The sequence below is a fragment of the Haemorhous mexicanus genome, chromosome 8 (assembly GCF_027477595.1).
Source record: "Haemorhous mexicanus isolate bHaeMex1 chromosome 8, bHaeMex1.pri, whole genome shotgun sequence".
NCBI classification, from domain to species: domain Eukaryota; kingdom Metazoa; phylum Chordata; class Aves; order Passeriformes; family Fringillidae; genus Haemorhous; species Haemorhous mexicanus.
The window spans coordinates 14337372-14357961 of NC_082348.1; the positions used below are offsets into that span (position 1 = coordinate 14337372).

General features: G+C 44.9%; 1 protein-coding gene across 1 annotated transcript in view; it reads right to left on the bottom strand.

The window, feature by feature from the left end:
- Nucleotides 1-9851: 9851 nt before the first annotated feature.
- The window catches only part of MARCHF4 (membrane associated ring-CH-type finger 4), a 93672-nt gene continuing 82933 nt past the window's right edge, over nt 9852-20590 (bottom strand). Inside the window, exon 4 of the mRNA XM_059852322.1 lies at nt 9852-10378. Within this exon, the coding sequence (XP_059708305.1) occupies nt 10017-10378 (362 nt within the window). The 3' untranslated portion in view covers nt 9852-10016. The remainder of the gene's footprint in view (nt 10379-20590) is intronic.

The window sequence follows — 20590 nt, forward strand, 5'->3', positions numbered from 1 at the left end:
TTTCTCTTTAAGATTCCGGTAAATATATTCCCATTCAGATTATAACAATATTCATTGTAGTTTAGGTTTTGAAATTTCCTCCCATTTCTAAACCAAAATACTTGCGTATTTCCAGGAGTTAAAACATCTTCCTGCCACCACCTTGTCTCTAAAACTTTTTACTCTTGAGCCTGTGATTTTTGCAATTCTGCCGTGAATTTTGCAGCTTGAGCTCAGATCCCAATGTTTTGGCAACACTCCTTTCTGTGTGTGAGGAAATCCAGGCTGCAATATCACTCAAACCTCCCAGTTTTACAGATTGCCTTACATCTCTGTAGAGCAACCCAGTGTTTCAGTATCCCTGTTCTCTTGAAATCCACTGAGGTGGCAAAGACCACAGTGTGTTACAGCTGCTACAGTTCAGCAGAGCCTGGTTGGCTGGTGTAGGAAATTCCTTTTGGTCTGAGCAGCTGCAGGGCACATGATGGCTTTTAGCAATGGAGTTGTGTGCACTGAATAAAACTAGCCCTTGGAGGCCACTTGCAATTAATACATTCTATTAAGAATAATTGGGTTTGAGGTAAGATGATGTGTGCAGTGATTTGTGTTTGTCTAGCCTGGGTGATGCAGGTTTTTGTTAATCAGGGGATATGATCTAGCAAGTTTGTCATGCTGCAGTCTGTGGCAGAACCAGTTTTGGTACTGGACTCATAGGCTGGTTGGAGAGGGCTTCTTGAAGTCCATGTTGTCCATGTTTCATGGCTTCTTCCTCCATTCCCTGAGGACCCTCTAGGACCTGTCTTGTCCTCTTTATTCCAAACCATCAGTGTTATCACTGCAGTAATCAATAACTGCCACCAGCCTCTTCATTTATCTTCCTTCTCTCTATCAGTACTATCCCTTCTCCCACTGTCACAGTCCTTCTTTTTTGTCTCTCATTTTTGATTACCACAGCTGTTTCTTTACAGGCACCTCCTTGTCCTGTCTATTTTCTTTTTCTCTATTTGCTCTTTTCTCCCTCTCCATCTCTCTGCATTTCAATAGACTTACTGGAATAGATCTATATTTAAAAAAAAAAAAGGGAGAGAAGAAAAGGACTTATCTTCTTCCAGGGCATGGATGAGGAACAGACTGCCAAACTCTACAGAGCAGTATCCTCACATGTACAAGCATGGGAATGTTCAGTGATCTTTTGGCATAAGTAGAGTTTTCAGAGCTCCTTGTGACCATCTTCTGGGTGAAGCACTGCCCCTGCTTTCCGTCTGAGATAGGAAGGCTGTGTGGCTGATGGCGCTGGGCTTCTGGGCACGTCACCTTGACAAGTGTTGCTCTAGGCATTCAGCAGGCACCTCAGAAACAAGGAGCAGCCTCAGAAGATGTCCTGGGGTACAGCTTGGCTGCCATGTGCACTCAGAAGAGGAGCTGTGGTTCTAGCCTAGCTCTTTACCATCCCTTCCAACCCTGTCATTGGTGATTGCTTCCACTGTCCTCCCTTCCCCTGTGCATGCTTGCACTGAGCATTGCCTGTGTCTTGGTGTTTCCACAGCAATCTGTGGAAGACACAGCCCTGGTGTAGAGGTTGACTCCAGCACTGTTTGAACAGGAGATTTCTCTGTTGAGGGCAGTTCTGTACAATCCCTGGGAAGGACGCAGCACATCAGGGTGTGTACTCTGAAAACAGCTGCATGTACTTACCATGGTTGCTTCAAGCTTCTCTCTTGAACATAGGGAAGACACTACACAGGAGCCTTATAGTGATGTTTGGTAAACAATTTTTGCTGTTGAATGACATAAACAAATGGTATGTCAAAGTGCTAGCACATTCTGCTAGGCATGCTGAGCCCCGGCCCTTTGTTCTAATCTCCTTATGTGAAGTCTTTGCCTCTATCTGATGTGTAAAGTTAAAAGTTTACTGTGTAAGGTCCTGTGTGAATTGTGACCAGAAAGAAAGAGATTTATTGTAGCAAACAAGCAAGAAAGGAGGTGAATTTCACAATGTGTTACAAGCGAAGAGAGGAAAGGAAAAGATTACCAAGAGTCATTAATTTTCTTTTTTTATTATGTATATTTTCATTAGAAAACAATCTTGAACACCCAGGAATAGTTTTCTAATAAACGTAAGCTCATGAAGAGCACTTGGAAGTTTCCATTCTGGGTTCAGGAGAATGACGGGACAGTAACACAGTCGACATGGTCAATCCTCTTAGTCAGCCCCTCCCTTGTGGCTGATCTTTCCTTACATTGCAGCCTTCCCTTCCCCGTGCTTCCTGCCCTGGACAAAACCACTCCCTCCCTCCCAACCCCACAGACATCTCTGTAGTGTCTCAAAGAGAGTATTTCTGCATGGACACACCATTGACTCATCTCAACCCTCAGTGAACATAGTGATTTCTGGCAGGCCTGAATGAGGATCCCAGCAGCAGACCTGGGGGATCCATGCAGAGACACTGCTTCCTCTCCTGAGCAGACCCTTTAGTAGTGAAGGAGGCCTTAGGAGTGACTTCAAAGGGGACTCACATGTAGAGATGCAAAATTTTCCCCCTGGGGACGAAGATCCAGGGAAGTGTTCTTGCCATCCCTGCTAGCTACCTCCATTCTTGCGCTCAGCCTCTCAGGGGCAAAAGTCCTGAAGGGATTGATGCATAGCTACGGGCTGGTTGTGCTTCTGGAATGAGGAAGATTTCCTCCCCAGGCCTGGCCTGCATTGCCTACAAAAGGGTTTGTTTATAATGGAGAGCTGATGTAAATGAGCCAAAACCACGAGGGAACAAGGCCATTTTGCTTTGCTACCGTATGAAGCTGACAAAGATTCTTGCTCTCCTGTCCTCGGAACAAGCCTCACCCAGGTTTTACCACCATCCAAAATATCAGTGCTTTGTCCTCACTGTGTGTCTGGCTCAGGTACCTTATCCACTGTAGTTACCCTGAGGCTAAGAAACAAAAGATTCCCCATGCCATTATCCCACAGCTTGATAGCAGTGAAGGAGATGCTTGAAAGCGGTTGCTCTTCTGGATCAAGAAGTGAAACTCCATGAAAAAGGGTTCTGCTGGCCACATCAGTCTAGAGGAGTGGGAGAAGGTTTGTGTGCCTGTTAGCAAGAAGCAGAAGGGCTGTCCAGACTCCCATCTCAGAGAGATTGCTACCATTTGGTAGCAATGAATCACCCCTTTCCAAAGGAAAGCAAAGATGATGGAGTAGTGAGTGAAAGGGGAGGGGGAATATCATCTCATAAGAACATAGGTACTGAGATCAGCTGGTCAGAGAACATTAATTTTTGTCTCTCTAGCTAGAAAATAAGATCAGGTGGGTTAGTCAGAAGTCTGTTCATCCTTATAGGAAAAAGGATCTCTATAAAGTGTAGTAGAACTCCCAGAGAAGTGTGGCAGGCTGGATTTTAAAGGAAAGCTCTCCTGTGATGAAGACCAAAGAGCAGAGTAGCTCTCAGCAGCTTGAGCTGTGAAAGGATAAGACAGGTCACTTACAGGGACACGATGGGCATGTGCAATTTTTGTGATTATTAATATCATAACCTATATCAGCTGATGAAAGCTGCCCAACACTGACTTGCTAACAACAGGCGGTGATCCTGCCACAGAAGAGTGCAGCGGTAGGCAAACAGCCTGATGCCAGCAATCCCATCCAGTGGGAGCTCTGGTAATCTGGTGAAGGCTACACTCTAGGAAGTCTCCTTGAGCAGACTCAGTCACTGAGACTTTCTCTGAATGATCAGGGAACTGAATGTGATATCTTAATTCTGTTTGGCAAAGCACATCTCGATGCATAATATAACATAGAAAGGAGCATCTTCTCTTAGTACCTCTTCTCTACTGTTACTTACTTCTTTAAGACTTGGGTATCAGAACACTCCTTTTTCATTTTCTCTCTTTTTTTTTTTTCCTTTTTAAAGTAAGAAATATGGGAAATGTGGCTTGGAAAATAATTACTGTCTGAGTTCTTGTCCCATTTAGAAATCCATCTCTTTTCAAGCAGTTGTGATGGCGGCTGTTTGTGCTTTTGCATCATTGTGCTTTGTTGGAGGCTCAGATAATTCTGAGGGATCTTTAGTCTGTTTCCTGCTGCTGGAGCCGAGTGTCTGTTTTCCACATATTTCTGCCTTAATTAAATGCTATACAATAATGAGCATGAACTAAAGATAGGCCAAGAGTGCCACAAAAGTATTTCCCTCTTCTATCTTCTCTTTGCCTGAAGTCAAATCCTATGTTGCATTTTCCGCACAGCAACTCCCTGGCTTCTGACAAGACCTATTCAAAAATCAAGTATTGTTGTAGGTTTATTTAGGTTTTTATCTCTTCTTCATGTTTTCAGGATAACATTTATAAATATATATGTATATGTTTACATATCCATTATCTTGCAATTCCAGTTCTGAAAGAGAAAGGAGAAATTCACCCACTGACCTGGAGGTAATTTGAATAATGAACTAAGATAGTTTTTGATGTTTGTGTAAACAGCACAGAACTGTCAGATTCTGCTCTCCTTTTATCCGACATGATAGATATGAGATCAAAGACTGCCTACAGTAACTGCTGCATGTCAGACTTGCATTATTGAGGGAAATATTCCTAGAGCCACTGGTCCATTGCTGCAAAATGGAGGAAACCAACTGGTGTTTTCACCATATTTCCTTCAGCACATAAGAAGTGGTGAAGGTCAATGCAATAAGCTCCTACACTTGCTTGTCCTCTCAGGATTCAAACGTCATTGTTTATAAACGGAGTGAATTTGCCTGTCTGGAAATGTGAAGGATGTAGGAGACTTAAAAACTACTCTGGGAGGAATTCTGTGTCTGCTCATGAGATCTTCAGGGTCAGAGTCTAAGGACGGCAGAGGGGATGAGGCATCTGTTGCCTCAGGAATGAGGAGGAGCAGTCACAGGGAAGATGATGCTGGAGGGGAGATCAGCGTACTCAGCCAGTAGTCCCTAAGGCAATTGCACTGCTGACTGCTTTCCTCCAAGTGCTTGACCAACATAAAAGAGAAAGGGGAAGGAACAGCTCTTCTGGCTATGCATCCTCACAAGAAGGAGGACAGGAATCCTGGTGGATGGACTACAGGTTGGAAGCGCTAATGATGCAGCCTCATCCTACACTGAAGAGCATTAGTGCTTTGCTTAGTCAAAACAATCTTTTTCTCTTAAGGAAAATGAAAAGAGGATGCTTGAATGACTGACAAGGGGACAGAAGATGGTCTTCTGAACTGGAAAGTCTTCAGAATTGTCCTCCAGCTACAGCCATTGGCTCTAGTGTTTTACTGCTGCCATATCAAGGGCTTTGAGAAGAGCCAGGGATCAGGCAGGCATGAATAATATTCTCCTTTCTCCCTGAGTGAAAACAGGACAGCTGACACTTCTCTTGACTCAAATCTAAGCTGCTGACTTTCTCTTTCCTTGAGTTGCCCATCCCATTGTGGGAAGGTAAAACAAGAACTTCTTTACCACCTTGCTTGGGAAACCACAACAGGGAACACACCAGATTTTTCTGAAAAACAGCCCACAGTTTTTTACATTTTAAGTTGGAAATCAAGTGTTAGCTGGGTTTTGCCAGCATTTGTAGTTTTTTTGTAGCAACCAATTAACAGCAGGCATTAAGATTGGCAAAATAAATATATATCAAAACTGATGGTTATAGAGTTTGACTTATTGATACAGACTCTTAACATTCCCTGTGTTCTCTGGTGACCCTTAGGTTAGTGCATGTGTTTGACCCCTTGCAGGCACAGAGGAAGAGGGTTTGAACTTGGCAGTGAGTATTTACCAAGAGACAGGATGGCAAGAAGGGAAGAGCTATGGAAGCTGGAGACCAGCACTGATGTTTCAGTAGGCAAGAAGAGCATTGGCAACTGACACAGAGCAAAACACCTCTGAAGAGCATAACCAGATAAGCATTACCAGAAAGACCTGTCAAAGCTGACAGAAAATCAGGGGACTGGCAGAAATCACTAGATTGAGCAGGACCATACACACACGATTTCTGATGATGGCTGAACACAGTCCTCCACACTGACCACCCCCAAACAATGCTGGAGGACCACAAAGCCCAAGAACTGAGGGGTCTCCACAGTGATAGGACCCAGAATTTTCTCCATTGGGAGAAACAGCTGCCAAACTCTGCAAGCTTTGTTTGTCAGTGGAAGGTGATCTGACAGCTTTGTAACAAAGTACAGGGAACGTCTCTTCAGGGACCCAGCAGACAAGACTAGAAGAAAGACAAGGGGAAGAACAGATGCCTCTATAGCATAGCTCTGCCCCATCTCATCTATCTGCTAGAATCACCCAATACACAACTTATTTTTCATGTCTCGGGAGCGTACTGTCTCCATTTGCACCTTTGAAAGTCCTGCATAGTAGCACAAAGGGGACGGCACAAGGAGATTGTGGGAGATGAGAGAACTGTGCTATGGAAGGAAGAGATCCTCAGTATTTCTGCCATCAAAACTTTGAGGAGGAAACAAAAAGGGAATTCAAAACCCCAACCCCCACACTAAATTTGCACTTGTTCTCTCAGGCTGGCAGCCTAGAAGTCCGTAAACTCAGAAGTACCTTGTTCTGGAGTAAACTGTTCTGAAAATAGTTTCCAATGGCTTCCCCCGAGTTTGCTTTGCTGGTGGCAGCCCTTCGGCTCCCATGCTGGCACATGTATGAAGCTCTTTGAACAAGTTTTGACCTTCCTTTAGCCCCTCTGCCCATCAAGCCAGCTAATGACATGCTTCGTATTGCACAGAACACATACAATTGACAAGTTCATAGTGTTGTTTAAATATTAAACAGTCTAGACAGGCTTTTGAGTCTTATGCCACTGTGAAAAGGCTCAGACCATGCCCATCTCTGAACTGGGCTGCGGGATCATTTGCACAGTAAGACAGACAATAAGACTTGTATACATTGCCATGCAACAGAATAGACCCCAAACCGCCAGCCCTAAGTGGAAAGTTTATTTCTAAGCACAATATATGGAAAAAACAAACCAACAAACCCCACAGATATAGAAAACGTTGTAGCAAATCCCTGGTCAAGTAGGACTTCATGTCTGTCACTATCCTGCACCTCACAGCCGCTTAAAATGTCATGCAATGGAGGAGAGGGCACTCGGACGACAGCCTCCGCTTCCAATCGAGGAGGGTCTCCAAGGAGGAGAAGGCCGATGGGCTCCCGCTGTGATTCAGACTGTAACCAGCAAAAGGGCAGCGCTGCTCACCCCCACCACACACCTCGTCACTACCGGCGGTAGACTTAGCACTTCAACAGGCTTTACCAACGTGGATTCTCACAACACCCCTGTGAGGTAGGTACGTATTGTTATTCCCCCTTTGCGTGGAGGGGGGACTGAGCCAAACAGCCCAAGGCTACAGAGTCAGTGGCAGAGCTGGAGTGAGAGTATGCAGAGTCCTGTGTGCTCAGAGTACACCACTCTTTAACAGCAAGTTGTGCTTCTGACCTCGTAACATTTTATCGGTTAGCCAAATTAAAGGAATTTGACTTCTCCATATTAAATGAGTGGAGGGCAGGGAGGGAAACGACATCATGGGTGACAGCTGGCCCTTCATCTGTGTATGCTTCCCCCTTCCCAAAAGCACTATCATTACTCAGTCTCTTGGAATGTGGACAGAACAGGCATAGGAGTGAGAGGCTGCTGTGTTTGCTTGCTTTGGCCAGGTTTCTCTCTACTGAAGCAGTTCTTCCATAGTTCATTCATTGCAACACCTTCCTTCTGGGGGATAGCTACTTTCAGAGATGACTGGAACTGCCCCTTCCCTCTCCCTCTGCCCACCACCATCTCTTCTCCCTTCTGCCAAAAGCACTCTTTGGTAGGTAGTGAATCTGGTCAGACAAAGGTACAGTGGCCTCAGAAACCATGCTGTTTCACACTGGTCCTCAGTAAGCTGGCTTTCTTGGATGGTGTTCCACCTCCCACATTCTCTGCCAGAGAATTAAGTACCTGTTCTGTTGCATTCTGATATTTAAAGGGACACTGTCAAGTAATCGAGATGAAAAATACGACCTTGCCTTAAGCTGCTAACCTCCATCCTCAACGCTGCAGGATGGTTATCATGTTCAAACACAGAGGCTGAAGTTTGACACCTTCTCACCTGTGACCTGTGACAGCCTGGCTGCCGAAGGAGCTGGTAGCCCACGTTTGTCCTGTCTCCACAGAAGGTGTGAGAGGTGCTGGTATGATGATGGAGGGCAGCTGCATTCAGCCGTCATGCAACCTTGCTTGGCACTGCTGCTAAATGGATGAAGTTTGACTGAAGACTTTATCTTGATTTTGGAGGGAGTTCAGGCTTGAACACTATGGGGTCATTGTTTTGTGATAGCTGAGCTTTTGCTCCTCAAAATCCCAGCCAATCTCCATATTTCTAGGGTTCCTGCTCTTATGCTTCCTCTGTGGCAGCTGCAAAATAACTCAACCCCATAGAGTTGGGACATACCCTCCATAGAATGAAGACAGTCAGCAGGAAATCAGAAACATGGATTTCCTCCTGTCACAGAAGAAAAGTCGGGAGGAGAAGGAGAGGGATGGTAAAAGGAATGGGGTGAGTGGAGAGAACCATACATGCCCGAATGGAAAAGGACAAAATCGGTAGGGAAAGAAATTTTATTTTCAAGCTTGTAAGAGAATATTACAAACAATGGAGAGTAAAAAAAGCCCAAACCCTAAAAACTATTTAAAAAGTACTTGACAGTGTCCCTTTAATATCCACAAATGATTCAGCCATTGTGCATTGAAAGAGAATGTTCCTGAAGAGCAACCGATACCTACGAGGATATATCCCAGAGAAGGAGACTTATTAGAAGTGCTACACAGTCAGTCAGCAACTGTGCTCCCTCTTCAGACTAAACCTCTTTTGGATGATTGAATGGAATAGACTCTGTAATAAACTAACAGACTGGATGTGAAAGGATCAGCCTACAAGACTGAGTGAGACTGTTGCAAATTGAGCAGCAGAGATACAGACACCAAAAAAAAAAGGGTACATCTCCAATGCATGAGTGTCTGAATCAGCAAGGGAGCAGAAACCCATTAAATATGGGTCAGCTTCTTGTGATTAGAGCAAAATGGAAGGAAATTAACCTGGAATGTCTGCATGGAAAATGATGTGTGTGGGTGGCAAGGTCTGGATGCTGGATTTGGGGTTATGAAGGCATGAATCACACCAGTACTTGTGCTTGAAACACCTGCGGAACATTTGTACAAAATTTGCCAAAAATGCCTATATGTCAAATAAAGGTTATGGAGCACCCTCCCCCCTCCCAGTTCTACCCTCACAAACCCCTTGTCAGGAACATTATGAAAAAAACAGGCTTCTTGGTGAAATTTGGGTATGCCTGGATTTTGTTAAGATTTTCTTACTGAGATGATTCAATCTATCTTCTGTAAATCAATACTGAAAAATCCCCAGCCATTTCACTTCAGGTACCCCACAGCAAATCAAACAAGGCTACAGTGACTCATGAAACAAAACAACTCATCGCCCTGGTTAATTGGAGTCTGGAAAATAAAAACACTCCAAATATTTTGTTCCCTTCCATGTTTTTATAAATCTCACACTATGTGTGTGTTTGTGTGCGCGTGCATGTGTGTACGGGGGCTGTGCACAGAGCGTTACCTATTCCAGGTAATAGGATTTGTAAGACATGCTCAACCGTCTGTTCCTCTGCTTCCCCAGAGCTCTGCCTACTCAGTTTGTAGTCTGTATTGCACTTGTTTTGTTGGTTTTTTTGTGATTTGTGTTGTTATTTTTTCTTTTTTTTTTTTTTTTTTTTTGTTTTTTTTTAAACAGGCTGGAAAACATTAACCTCTTTAGCATGAGTGTGCAGCTCTCCCTCCACCTGCATTTTTCCTTAGCTGGCCAGGTGCCGCCTCTTATATCTTGTGCAGTTACTGAAAAAAGAAAAGAAGAGAAGAAAAAAAGAAAAAAGAAAAGGAAAGAGAAAGAAAAAGGCACACCATGCTCCTCTGCTTTATGAGTTCTTTGTCTCCTCCGCTTCGTGTTAAGGCCTCCTGAATTCCTCTGCTCAGACCGTTGTGACCCTCATGACGAGCTCTCTGTTACTACTAGACTGACTCCTCTGTTCGTGAGGCCTCAGGTGGCTGAGTATATGCAGGATGGTATAAGCACAGTGGTGGTCAGAGAGGGTGCCTGTGGCATGGCCAGCAGCCCGTGCCCCGCTGTCGGCTGGAGCGGAGTTAGTGGCTGTACCACCAGTGGAGGACGAGTGGGTGGTTTGGGAGGAGGGGCGCTGATTTGTCCTGGTCCCCGTTTTTTGCTCCTCCATGTCCTTTGTTTTGTCATAGTTCAGCACTTTCCACTGCTGATTGACCGCCTGCCACCGTTTAAAAATCCGGTAAACCGAGGGCCCTTCGTGTATTATTAGACCTGGAGGAAGGGGGAAAGAAATAGACATAAAACACAAACAAAACTTTAGAAAGAACCATAAACCTTCCCCAGCATTTTTCCCCAGGTAGCTGTTTAAGCTCAGCTCTCCAGCCAGTGCTTTCTCAATGATAAATCCTGTATTTTAATTACCGACAGGCAGAGCACTGGTGCTCCTCCTCTGCTGGATCCCTTTTTCCCCTGAATTAAAGGGATTACGGTTTTATCTCAGCCATCGACAAACGGATCGTAAATGTAGCACAGTGAGTTATGCTCTTACAGCAAAAGAGTATCTGTTTACCAACAAATGCCCAAGGTTTATCTCTCACTGGGCTAATTTTGCATGCTGCATAGGCATGATTCACCGGGCTCAGGCGTGTGTTTGGAGGGGGTGTAACTGCAGCTGACGTGTCACTGACGGCTGCTGCACCAGCGCTGTGTGTGTGCACAGCCCGTGTCTCTCCCCACACACACAGCAGCAGAGCAGACACATGTGGAAGACAGAAGCAGCAACTGAGCAGAAAAAGAGGTTCTGTCTGTACCCTTAAGTGGTTTGTTATCCCAAGCAAAGTTTTGCTCATCTGCAGAGCAGGTACCTCATCGAACGTCACTCCCTCCTTTGAGGGGGAGCTCAGCACGCTTGACAGAAAGGGCAGAGGAGCTCCCAGTGTATGCAGAACATGCAGGCAGTGCCTGTGTCCTGCTGCCCACGTGCAGGCACAGGGCTGATGTCTGGGGACGGCTCTGGACTGTAGGACATGGCACTGCTAATGGTCTCTGTGCTCCCAAAAGAAGGAGCAGCTCAGGCCCCTCGGTAGCCCAGCAGCTATCTCATTTCCCAGCTGTCTCCATCATCCTCCCCACCCTTGCATGAGCACTAACAAATTAAATTTAGTTGCTTCTATGATGACAGTATTTTAGTATTAAGCTCTGCTACTATTATTGAAGTTGCCAGACCCTGGCTAGACCCTGTGGAAGTACTAGGTCTCTAGCAGTGGCTGCAACACAGGTCTTCTCCACTGAGGCTGGAGGAAGCTGCAACACCTCCTGTAGACTGGCTTGGCTGGCACACTGTAATATACCTCACAAGCTTTGCTAGAGAATGGGATTTATGTGGACTGAGGGGAGTCTGAGTGTCCCTGCTTTGCAGCCATCTGTCTCTTAGGAAAGTGCCTTTCTGTCCCAGGCAACTGAAGCCAGACCAGCAGGCAGGACTGGGTGAGTTAGCACATGGATGGCTTCAATGTCCTTAATGATGGAGGCTTCACCACTCTGGGTCAGGATCAAGATTATCAAAAACCCTTCTAAGAAGAGTAGCTCTCTTGCTTTCCTTTTGCAAGCATAAAAATACAAGAACAAGACTCACAAGAATCAAACCCATGCCTAAACAAAGGAACAAAGGGGCTGACTTGACCAACAACGTGTGGAGAGATGATGGGCACCCCAGAATAAAGTGGTTTGCAGCTATTACTGATTATTCAGATGCTACAGCTTTACCAACCACCTACCTTTTTTAGACAGTTCAAGCTTCTGATGACAGATAATTGCTGGAGACAGCCTGTGCCACATCAGACTCCAAAACACCTGGAGGTCATCTTACCCTTAGGGCTGATCTCCCCATTTACCCACTGACAGGATGCAGGCACTTGGTTTCTTAGGGTCAGCATCTGATGTTAGAGAGTTTAAATCCTTGCTTCAGTAGAGATTGAGTTTCCAGCCTCCCTGGTTCTAAGCATAACTAGGAGCCCTGCTGACTTGATCCCAGACTAGCTTCAGGGGGACTCACATTGATTGAAATGGGGTGCTGAGCCTGCTCACTGGCTGCAGAATTAACTCCATTGGATAGCTTGTGTGCAGATCTGACACTTTTGGGACAGGGAATGGTGTAGGGCACCACAGAAAGAGAGAGCTCTACCCTCTGGTTTCCACGGGCCACTGAGATTGCATACCCTGCAGTGCTGCTGGCTTTTTATAACCAAACCCAGTGATGTCTTAATAGAAAAATGTGGCTTTCCTTCCTGCTTTGAAAGATGGTTGAGAATTCTGACGTGGTCTGATCAAAGCATCAACCATAAAAAGCAGGACTTAGGGAAAGCCCGCAGATCCAGCCAAGGACACAGAGCTTTGAAGCATGCCTGAAGTGGATCAGCCCATGACAAGGGACATTAGACATACATTTAAATGAGCTGCCTGATCAGTAATGAATGAAATTCCACTCTGATCAATGGTTCTCAGTGTTTCTCAGAGACCACTTTAAGCCTGGGATAAAAGAGCCAAAATCAAATGTTTTCTCTTTGGCTGTAGAACATTCTCCATAGCATCAAATCCATTCTACAAAGTATTAAACACCGAGCCACGATTGTAAATCTATTCTTAATTACCTTATCACAAATATTTAATGCACAGCCTGATTCAAGAGGGCTGTTTATAAAATTCTTGTTTGTTTGCCTTCTAATTATAAATGTTTATGATCTTATGCAATTAACTGTGTGATGCTGATGGATGGGTTGCTGAGTCAATTGAGCAGCTGTTTTCTTAGATAGTTTTGGTTTCCAAATATTTATAAAAGTACAAAATAACCTCTTTTCATCTGTATTTACTGGGCTCTAAATTACTTATCGATTTCGCAGTGTCAAGCTCAGGAAGCTGTAAAATTAAGAAGGAACCAAGTGGAGAGGTGGGCATGGGAGCGGAAGTAACAGCGATTCATTTACAAAAGGAAGTGCCAAGAGTAAGCAAGAGTCTATCAGTTAATATCAAGCTGCATGATGCTTAATGCTCTCATCGAAACACATCTTGTCTGCCTCAGATAAATTAGGATTGGAATTCTTGCATTCAGCCCTGTGCATCCCTTAACAAGAACACCCCTCCCCTCAAGAATTATTCTTGTTGACAGAGGTGAAATGTTCAATTTAAAGGCCAGAATTCAGTGGGAAGTCTTTTAGGAAAGACTGTATTCAACTTGAGGTGTCCATTTAGAAGCAGTTATTCCATAAGCCAAATCCTCTGTTTGAGTGTTTAAGATTGCAGGCTGGTGTGATCTTCTCTCTTTGTGCAGTCCTCAACACAGAAATGTCTATATCAGAGTTTCGGATGGATTCTAGGAGTGTCCCGGTCCTTTTCTACTCCTCCCCATTTTATCTCGCCCTCTTCTGCTTCACAAAATCTCTTCTCAGTATATCCTCTGTGAAAACCATCATCTTCAGAAGGAAAATTTCTGTGAGCTGTACTTGTACTTGTTAGTCCAGATCATTGCCTGCTTCATGAAATCCCTAGTTTGTAGTGTTGGTGAAGTGGAACTCCCATGGAATGTGGGCACTCATGATGTGCTGCTCTCATTCCCATTTTCTCATGTAGAGACCTGGCGGACCAGCCTTGGATAAAATTCCTTGATCTGAAAATTGTTGAAAGCTGGACTCTCTTGGGAATAGATGAGACAGAGGTGCATTCCATCAGTGGGCTTGTAAGAAAACTGATCAAGAGAAAGGTCCTCAGCCCAAGGACCAGAAGGGCTGCTGGGAGAACCGTGGCAGATGTAACAAGGGAATTGTGTTTGTGTCTCTGGATGGGGAAGTGGGGATCAGCTGCTGTACCACCATCCTGTGAGATTAACCCAGGTGGTTGTGAGCCTCCAATTTAAAGTAACTTTGGAGCAGCAGTTTCCCAAAAATGACATTCAGTGAATTCCTGAACGTGGTCAGCCTGTGCCACTAAGTGATGTTTTCCCCAGAATTTTCAGCCTCTAATTAACCTTCCTCTTATCCCAACACTTGCCATGCATTTTCTTGAAAGAAACAGGTAAATTTTTAGGGCAGGAACTGTTTCACCTCTTTGCCAGTAAAGAAAACCACCAAAACAAGGCTTCTGCTGACAGTGGGTAGCTCATCACCCCTGCACTGACACTGATATTATCTACATGAGAAAAAAAATCACAATCCATTCCAGCCTGTTGCCTTCTCAAAAAGGCCCTGTCCTGTCACCTCTTGTTTCCACCTTCAGCAGGACTTTGCCTTTTTGTTTTCCTTTTCAAATGCAATTTCATCTCAGCCAGACAGCTGCCATGCTTCAGCCTGTTTCTGTTGCTTTCATTATTGGGTGTCAGGGGAAGATTATGGCAGCTGTGATCAAAGCTTAATGTTTGCCTCCACAGCAGTTGTGACTCAGGCCAAGGTAAACCAAGCTTTCTGGGAGATAACACTTTATTTGCTAGGCTTTCTCTCTGTTGACATCATTGCATACACAAACCCTTCCCTCCCTTTCTGTGAATTCTTTAATCTTTTGTGACAATCTTAAATTTCTGCATTTTTGTTTCCAAAGCTCCACCAGCTCAGCCCTCACTAATCTTTTTGCCTTAATCTTATCTTATTAGCTCCATCCTTAGTCGCCTTTCATCTTGACCTAAGAACAGGAAAGTGGCTGATGATAAATCAGGGAAAGAGAGTCAGAAGGATCTGTTCCTGGAAATACAGGCTTGGAAAGGGGTACATAGAATCTGGCATCCCTCACCATTGTGCCTAGGTCAGTTCCAGCTGAATATGACAAGTTCTCTGAACAGCCTGGCATACTTAGATGCTCCTGTGGCAGATACTCAAGGCTGCAGAGGAAATGGGGAAGAGGGTGAACCTGTGCTTGTCAGGAAATGGGGAAGAGAGTGAACTAAGGAGCAGGGAGAGGTAGTTTTGTATTTGAAAACAATGTCATGCCATCAATGTGACTCTGTACTTGGGCTGATTTGGAGGAGAGTTGTGAACCCCAGAGCTGACCAGGCAGGGGATGAGGTAATGTCCCCCTTCTCCTCAATCCTGTTCATCATCTCCAGAACCTTTTCATTTCATCCCCCTTTTTCTGCAGGTGAACTCCCCAGCAGGGTGCATTCCAGGAGCAGAGAGGTGCAGAATCAGCACTGTAACACCCCACCTGCCTTTTGGTTCCCTGATGAAATAAACTGGTATGTCACTCTCTTCAGCAGTGTGACTGTCTGATCCAGCTTGTGTTTGGGATTCTGATTTCTCATTCCTAAGGGTAATGCTTTGCACTTCTCTTTATTCAATTACATCTTGTTGATTCCTCCAATTTGCCAAGATAATTTCAAATTTCAAATGCTGATCTGATCCTCCAAAGTCCTTGCAGCCTTTCAAAGTTTGGTGTCATCTGTGTATTTTATAACAGTAGATCCTATTTAATTATCTAAGTCATTAATAAAAATATTGAAGAGAGCAGAGTCCAAAAGACTCTTTACTTGAAAGCAGTTTCTCCATTGGCTGTATACCTGCATTATAGTTATTTAATCTAGAACATGCTTCTCTGGGAGGAGAGTCCAAAGGCAAAGCACCAAGAGCATTGCCCAAGCCACAGCATATTAAACTAACAGCTTCCCCCTTAGCCACTTTGCAATTACCCTTCCAAATTACATCTGGTTATACTACTGTGCTCACCAATTGGTTAGCTCAAAAATATTCAGTATCTTTCTATGAATCAGTTAAGCTGATTTGCCCTTCATTTCCTCAGTGCCTACCTTCATTATCTGATAGAGATTGTATTTAAAGTTAGGTACTCTGCTTGCATTTCCCCAGCTGCCTGGCACCTCCTGCATCCTCCTCAAGCTCCTGATGATGAAATGCTCATGGATCAGCCACTGTTCCTGCAGCTGCCTCTGAAGTTCATTAGGACATGCTGTCAAGGACAGAGCTAACTCATTTGAATATTTTTGAGGCTCTTCTTTTCTGATTCTGCCCTGGGCTCCTTTCTCCTCATTAAAATTATTTTAGTTAAGTTTTGAGGACAGAAACAAAGGCAACATTTAACTATTTGGCCCTTTGTTATCAAATACTATTTGAGCTCTTAGACTTGCCTTGTTCTTATTCACTTATGCTTATGGACCCAGTTCTTTTTGCCTTTTGAATCTCTGGATGGTCATCTTGGGGCTCAACTCTGACAGCTCCCCATGCCTGTGTGATTTCTAGAGACTTTTCATTAGTTGAAGGTTATTCTTTCTGCCTTTTGTGTGATTGCAGCTTCTGATTTTGGGTCCTCAAAGAGTTCCTGATGCAGCCTCTGTGCTCTCTTCCCACGCTTCTGAGCTTCCCCCTGCACAGGCACAGTCTGCTGCTGTGCCTTTAGTATCATCCCTTTTGGCAGCTGTGAGCTGTTCACAGCTCTTTTATCCTTCAGATTCTCTTCCCAAGAGACACTCGCTGCTCTGCTCCCTGGGGGCTGCTGCTGCTGCTTTTCTGGAGTCCATTATCCTCACATCTTACTTTTCTTCAGCTCTGGAATGCTTTCATTAAACAGTTGCTTCCCATACAAACTACTGATACATGCAAATTTTCAGGGAGTCTTTGCTTTCTGGGGAATCGAATAGGAAGTATAGATTCCTTTGTAACTGTCATCTCCACTCTCCAAAATATAATTTTTGTCCCTAGAATGTTTCAAGAGCTGAACACTGTACCCTGCATACAGGATTAGTTCCTAATGGTTAGCCTGGAACATATGGTGCTGTCTTTTAGAAATTTCTGGAAGCTGCAAGACACTGGACCAGTGATCAGGATTTCTCTAGACCATAAGACTTTAAGCAAAGGTCTGCTCTGAATAATGCTGGAAATGTACTCGGAGGGTGTGCAAACTTAGCAATTGCCAGCATTGAATGAGATAAAGTATAAATTGAAAATGTATTCATAATGATTAGAGCTCAACCGAATGCTTAACATATGGAAAAATAATTAGCTGATTATAATCAGGCACTTTCTTATCAATCATTCTCAATACACATTTTTTTAAATGTTTAAAGAACTGATTATGTATGAGTCTAGAATGTGTTTTTGCTCAGCAGAACTGGGATGGCTGGACTCCCTTGAGTGCTGTTATCACTGGATGACATGGCCATCATGGATCCCATGGACCTGGGGAAGACAAAACACTCCTTCTTCTGTGAAGTGCCTTCACTGTAGTGAGGTTTCACTGTCACACAGCTTTCCCAGCACTGGCATGCCATGCTTGGATCTCCTGGGCCACAGGGCCATGACGCCAGCAAAACCGAAGTTGAGCCCCTCAGAGATTGGTACCTCCATGGCCAGGGAAGAGCTCCCACCAGTGTACACAGAGAAGCTGTTCCCAGTCTTGAGAGGAAGTTTGGACTCTTCCGTTTTGGGTCACTATAGCAAAAACAAGATGGCCCATAACCTTCAACTGCTGGCTAACCAGAAAACCTTGTGTTTATTACAGCTCATTTCTCCTTGTTCAAAGGCAGCTGTGCCTCAGAGCTTCCTCAGCCCCTGGTGGGCCAGGACTACCACCCCAAGTGCAGTGAGAGCCCTTCTCCTTCCCTGCTTCCTCCACTGCATCTGGCAGAGCCAGGGGAGCAGCAGATCCCATCTGGGCAGGTCATCATGCTATGCCCCAAGCTCTCTGCAGCCAGTAACACCCAGCCCCAGAGTCAGCAAGAGCCCTGCCAGGTGGGACATGGATCCAGCGTGCTGGCACCTCAGGGAGCCCCACAGTGGCTGCTCCACCAGGTGGGTGATCCTGGGGCACAGTGTGGGGGGCTGGGGATAGAGGCAGCTCTTTCATTACTGCTGGGAGTGCCTGGTGTGGCAGCTGGCAGCTTCCCTCCCCCAGGAAGCACAGTGATTTTGCAGGATGAGGCTGAGCTACATGGCAAGAAACAATTTCCAGGCTGTGACACTGCAGCATGTCCTAAGTTCATGTGACACAAGTGTGCAGCAGTGATTCCTGTGTGCACAGGATGCCACAGGTTCCTCCTGGAAGCAGGAGCTGTCCACCCCACAGACATGGAATTTGTAACTGTGGGAGGAGGAAGGCTTTATCCAGCAGAATGAATTGAGTTGACAGGTAGGACTGCCTGTCATGGGGCTTGTGGAACTCATGGGAGCTGGGGGCAGGGTGTTGCAGGAGCATTTGGGGAGCTTTTATGGCTGCAAAGTAATGCATCCTCTCTGCAAGGTGCTGCCACCATCCCAGGGCAGCCCCGCTCAGCCATATTCTCCAAAACACACAGGCTGGGCCCTGTAGGGCTGAACTGGTAAGACCCAACATGAGGAAACACTGGCAAAATTAAGGAGCTGAGAAGAGGTGTCCCATGGAAATGAAATTTCACTTTGTTCAGCACTCCCACATGGTTTGTTTGCAATGGGAAAATAACACCAGCTGTCCTGCAGAGATGTGACAGAGGAGCTGGGCTGACCCCTGGAGCTGCACACAGCAACACCGTGGCCCTGGAGATGCCACAGTACTTCCATCTGTAAACATACAGACTACCAAGCACAACTTTCTCCTCCTGCACTGCCCAGACCAGTACTTTTTTACCCCTTAACTCAAAACTGTGATTAAAAACCACCCTAAAGCAAAACAAGAAATAACTGAAAATAGGTAAAATGAAACCCAAAGAAATTTTTGCTCAGGCAGTAGATAAAAGCATAAACTGAAGTACTCCCATAAACTCAGTTGTCTGTGGACAGCTACAGCAAAATGGACGTTGTGCCCTAAAGGGCCCTTGTACTCCTGTGGTATTTAACTCACAGGGCATTATAAAGCAGAGGATTAAAGGGAAGTCTGTAGTTATGCAGGCAGCAATAAATGAGACTCTTCTTGGAAAAAGCAACTAAATAAATAGAGATGGGAGCTCCAGCAAGAGAACAACCCCTTGCTTCTGAATCATGCCTCTCCGGCACCATTCCCCACTTGTGTGTCTATCCATAACTGTGCCAGAACAGGAGGGATAGGGCTTGGAGGCAGTACTCATTTACCCTCTTGCTCTCTTAAAGTTTCCTCTCCTTGCTTTGTAGCTAGGACTGGGTAGATCCTCTTGGAACCTTTTTTTTTTCCTCTGAATTTAAAATGGATATAACAGCAACACCCTACAAATTGAAAAGGCTTTGTTCAAGAGGTGAAAGACATTCATTGTGTGCATGACAGATACGGTAAGGTCTTTAAAAAAAGGGAGTAAATAATAATTTCAATCTAGGTTGAACAGAGCACTGATCTCCAGGTGATTTTATGGGTCTTTTCTACCTTCAGATTTCCAGACATTCCCTACAGAAGTCCATGGAGTTGAATACTTATGGTGAAGAGAGAAAAAGCACGTGACTTCCACTTCATTCTGTTTGCGTGATGGAAACCATTCCTCCAGGTCTGGGTCCTGAACCTTCCTATGCCATAGCTAATGTTACTCTGACCAAAGCACTGCCTGGGCAGCCATGCTGATCCCCAGACATTCCAGGGACACTCCTTTAAAAGGACAACACCACTGTGCTATGCAGGGCTTGGGAATCTGCCTTCACACTTGCTTGGAGACCTGAAAAAGTCACATTGTTCCCCAAAATGGAAGAACACGTGTATTTGCAGACAGGTTAAAATGTTTCATTTGGAATTGAATTTTTTTAAAATGTTGTATTCTAAATTCTGACACTGAATTTGAAATACTCAGCATGAGCAGTCATCTCTAAATGTTAAATCAAAATGCTTTGTTCAAGAATGATCAAAACATGACATTTGCTTATTGAAAGTAGAACTAATGCCTCCTTCTCTGCTTTTATTAGCAAATGAAATTCTGTAAGGAAAAATGAGAATAGTTTCACAATTTTTTCATTTTCTAAGTGATGCAGGTCCTGTCTGAGCCCAATTCCTCCAGACTATTCCAGTCACCTAAGTGCTTTTTCACTAAGAGAAATACAAACCAATTAGGAGAGACACAAAGGTGAGTACAGATCACCCTTGCCATCCCCCAGGGTAATGTAGGGCACACGGGCCAAACTAAGACACCTGAGATGCCTGTGATGTCACACGTTGGCATGTGCATGGTGATTGCTTCTACCACCTCACTGGAGTGAGATGTGGACATCTTTCCCCTCCAACATGCAGGAAGGCATCCCAAGGATGTGAGGCAGAAGGTGTTCATGCTGGAATTTGGCCAGCCTTTTGTTAGGATAAACATGTTCCTGGGACATGCCATGGTGCAGCCTGTCCTGTGCTGCTTTGTCCTTCACAGCCATGCCAAAAAAAAAAAAAAAAAATCTCTCACTGCAAACCCAGGATTTCTGTGAGATCTCCTAAGCCTTTCACCTTGGGTGCTGCAGCCTCTCTCTGCTCCCTGATGATGTCCCCACAGGTCTCACCCCACCTTCTCCCCTCCAAAGGTCTTCCCCTCTCCCACAGAGGCACTATTCAAAATTAACAAAGAGTGGTAGAAGCCAAAAGGAA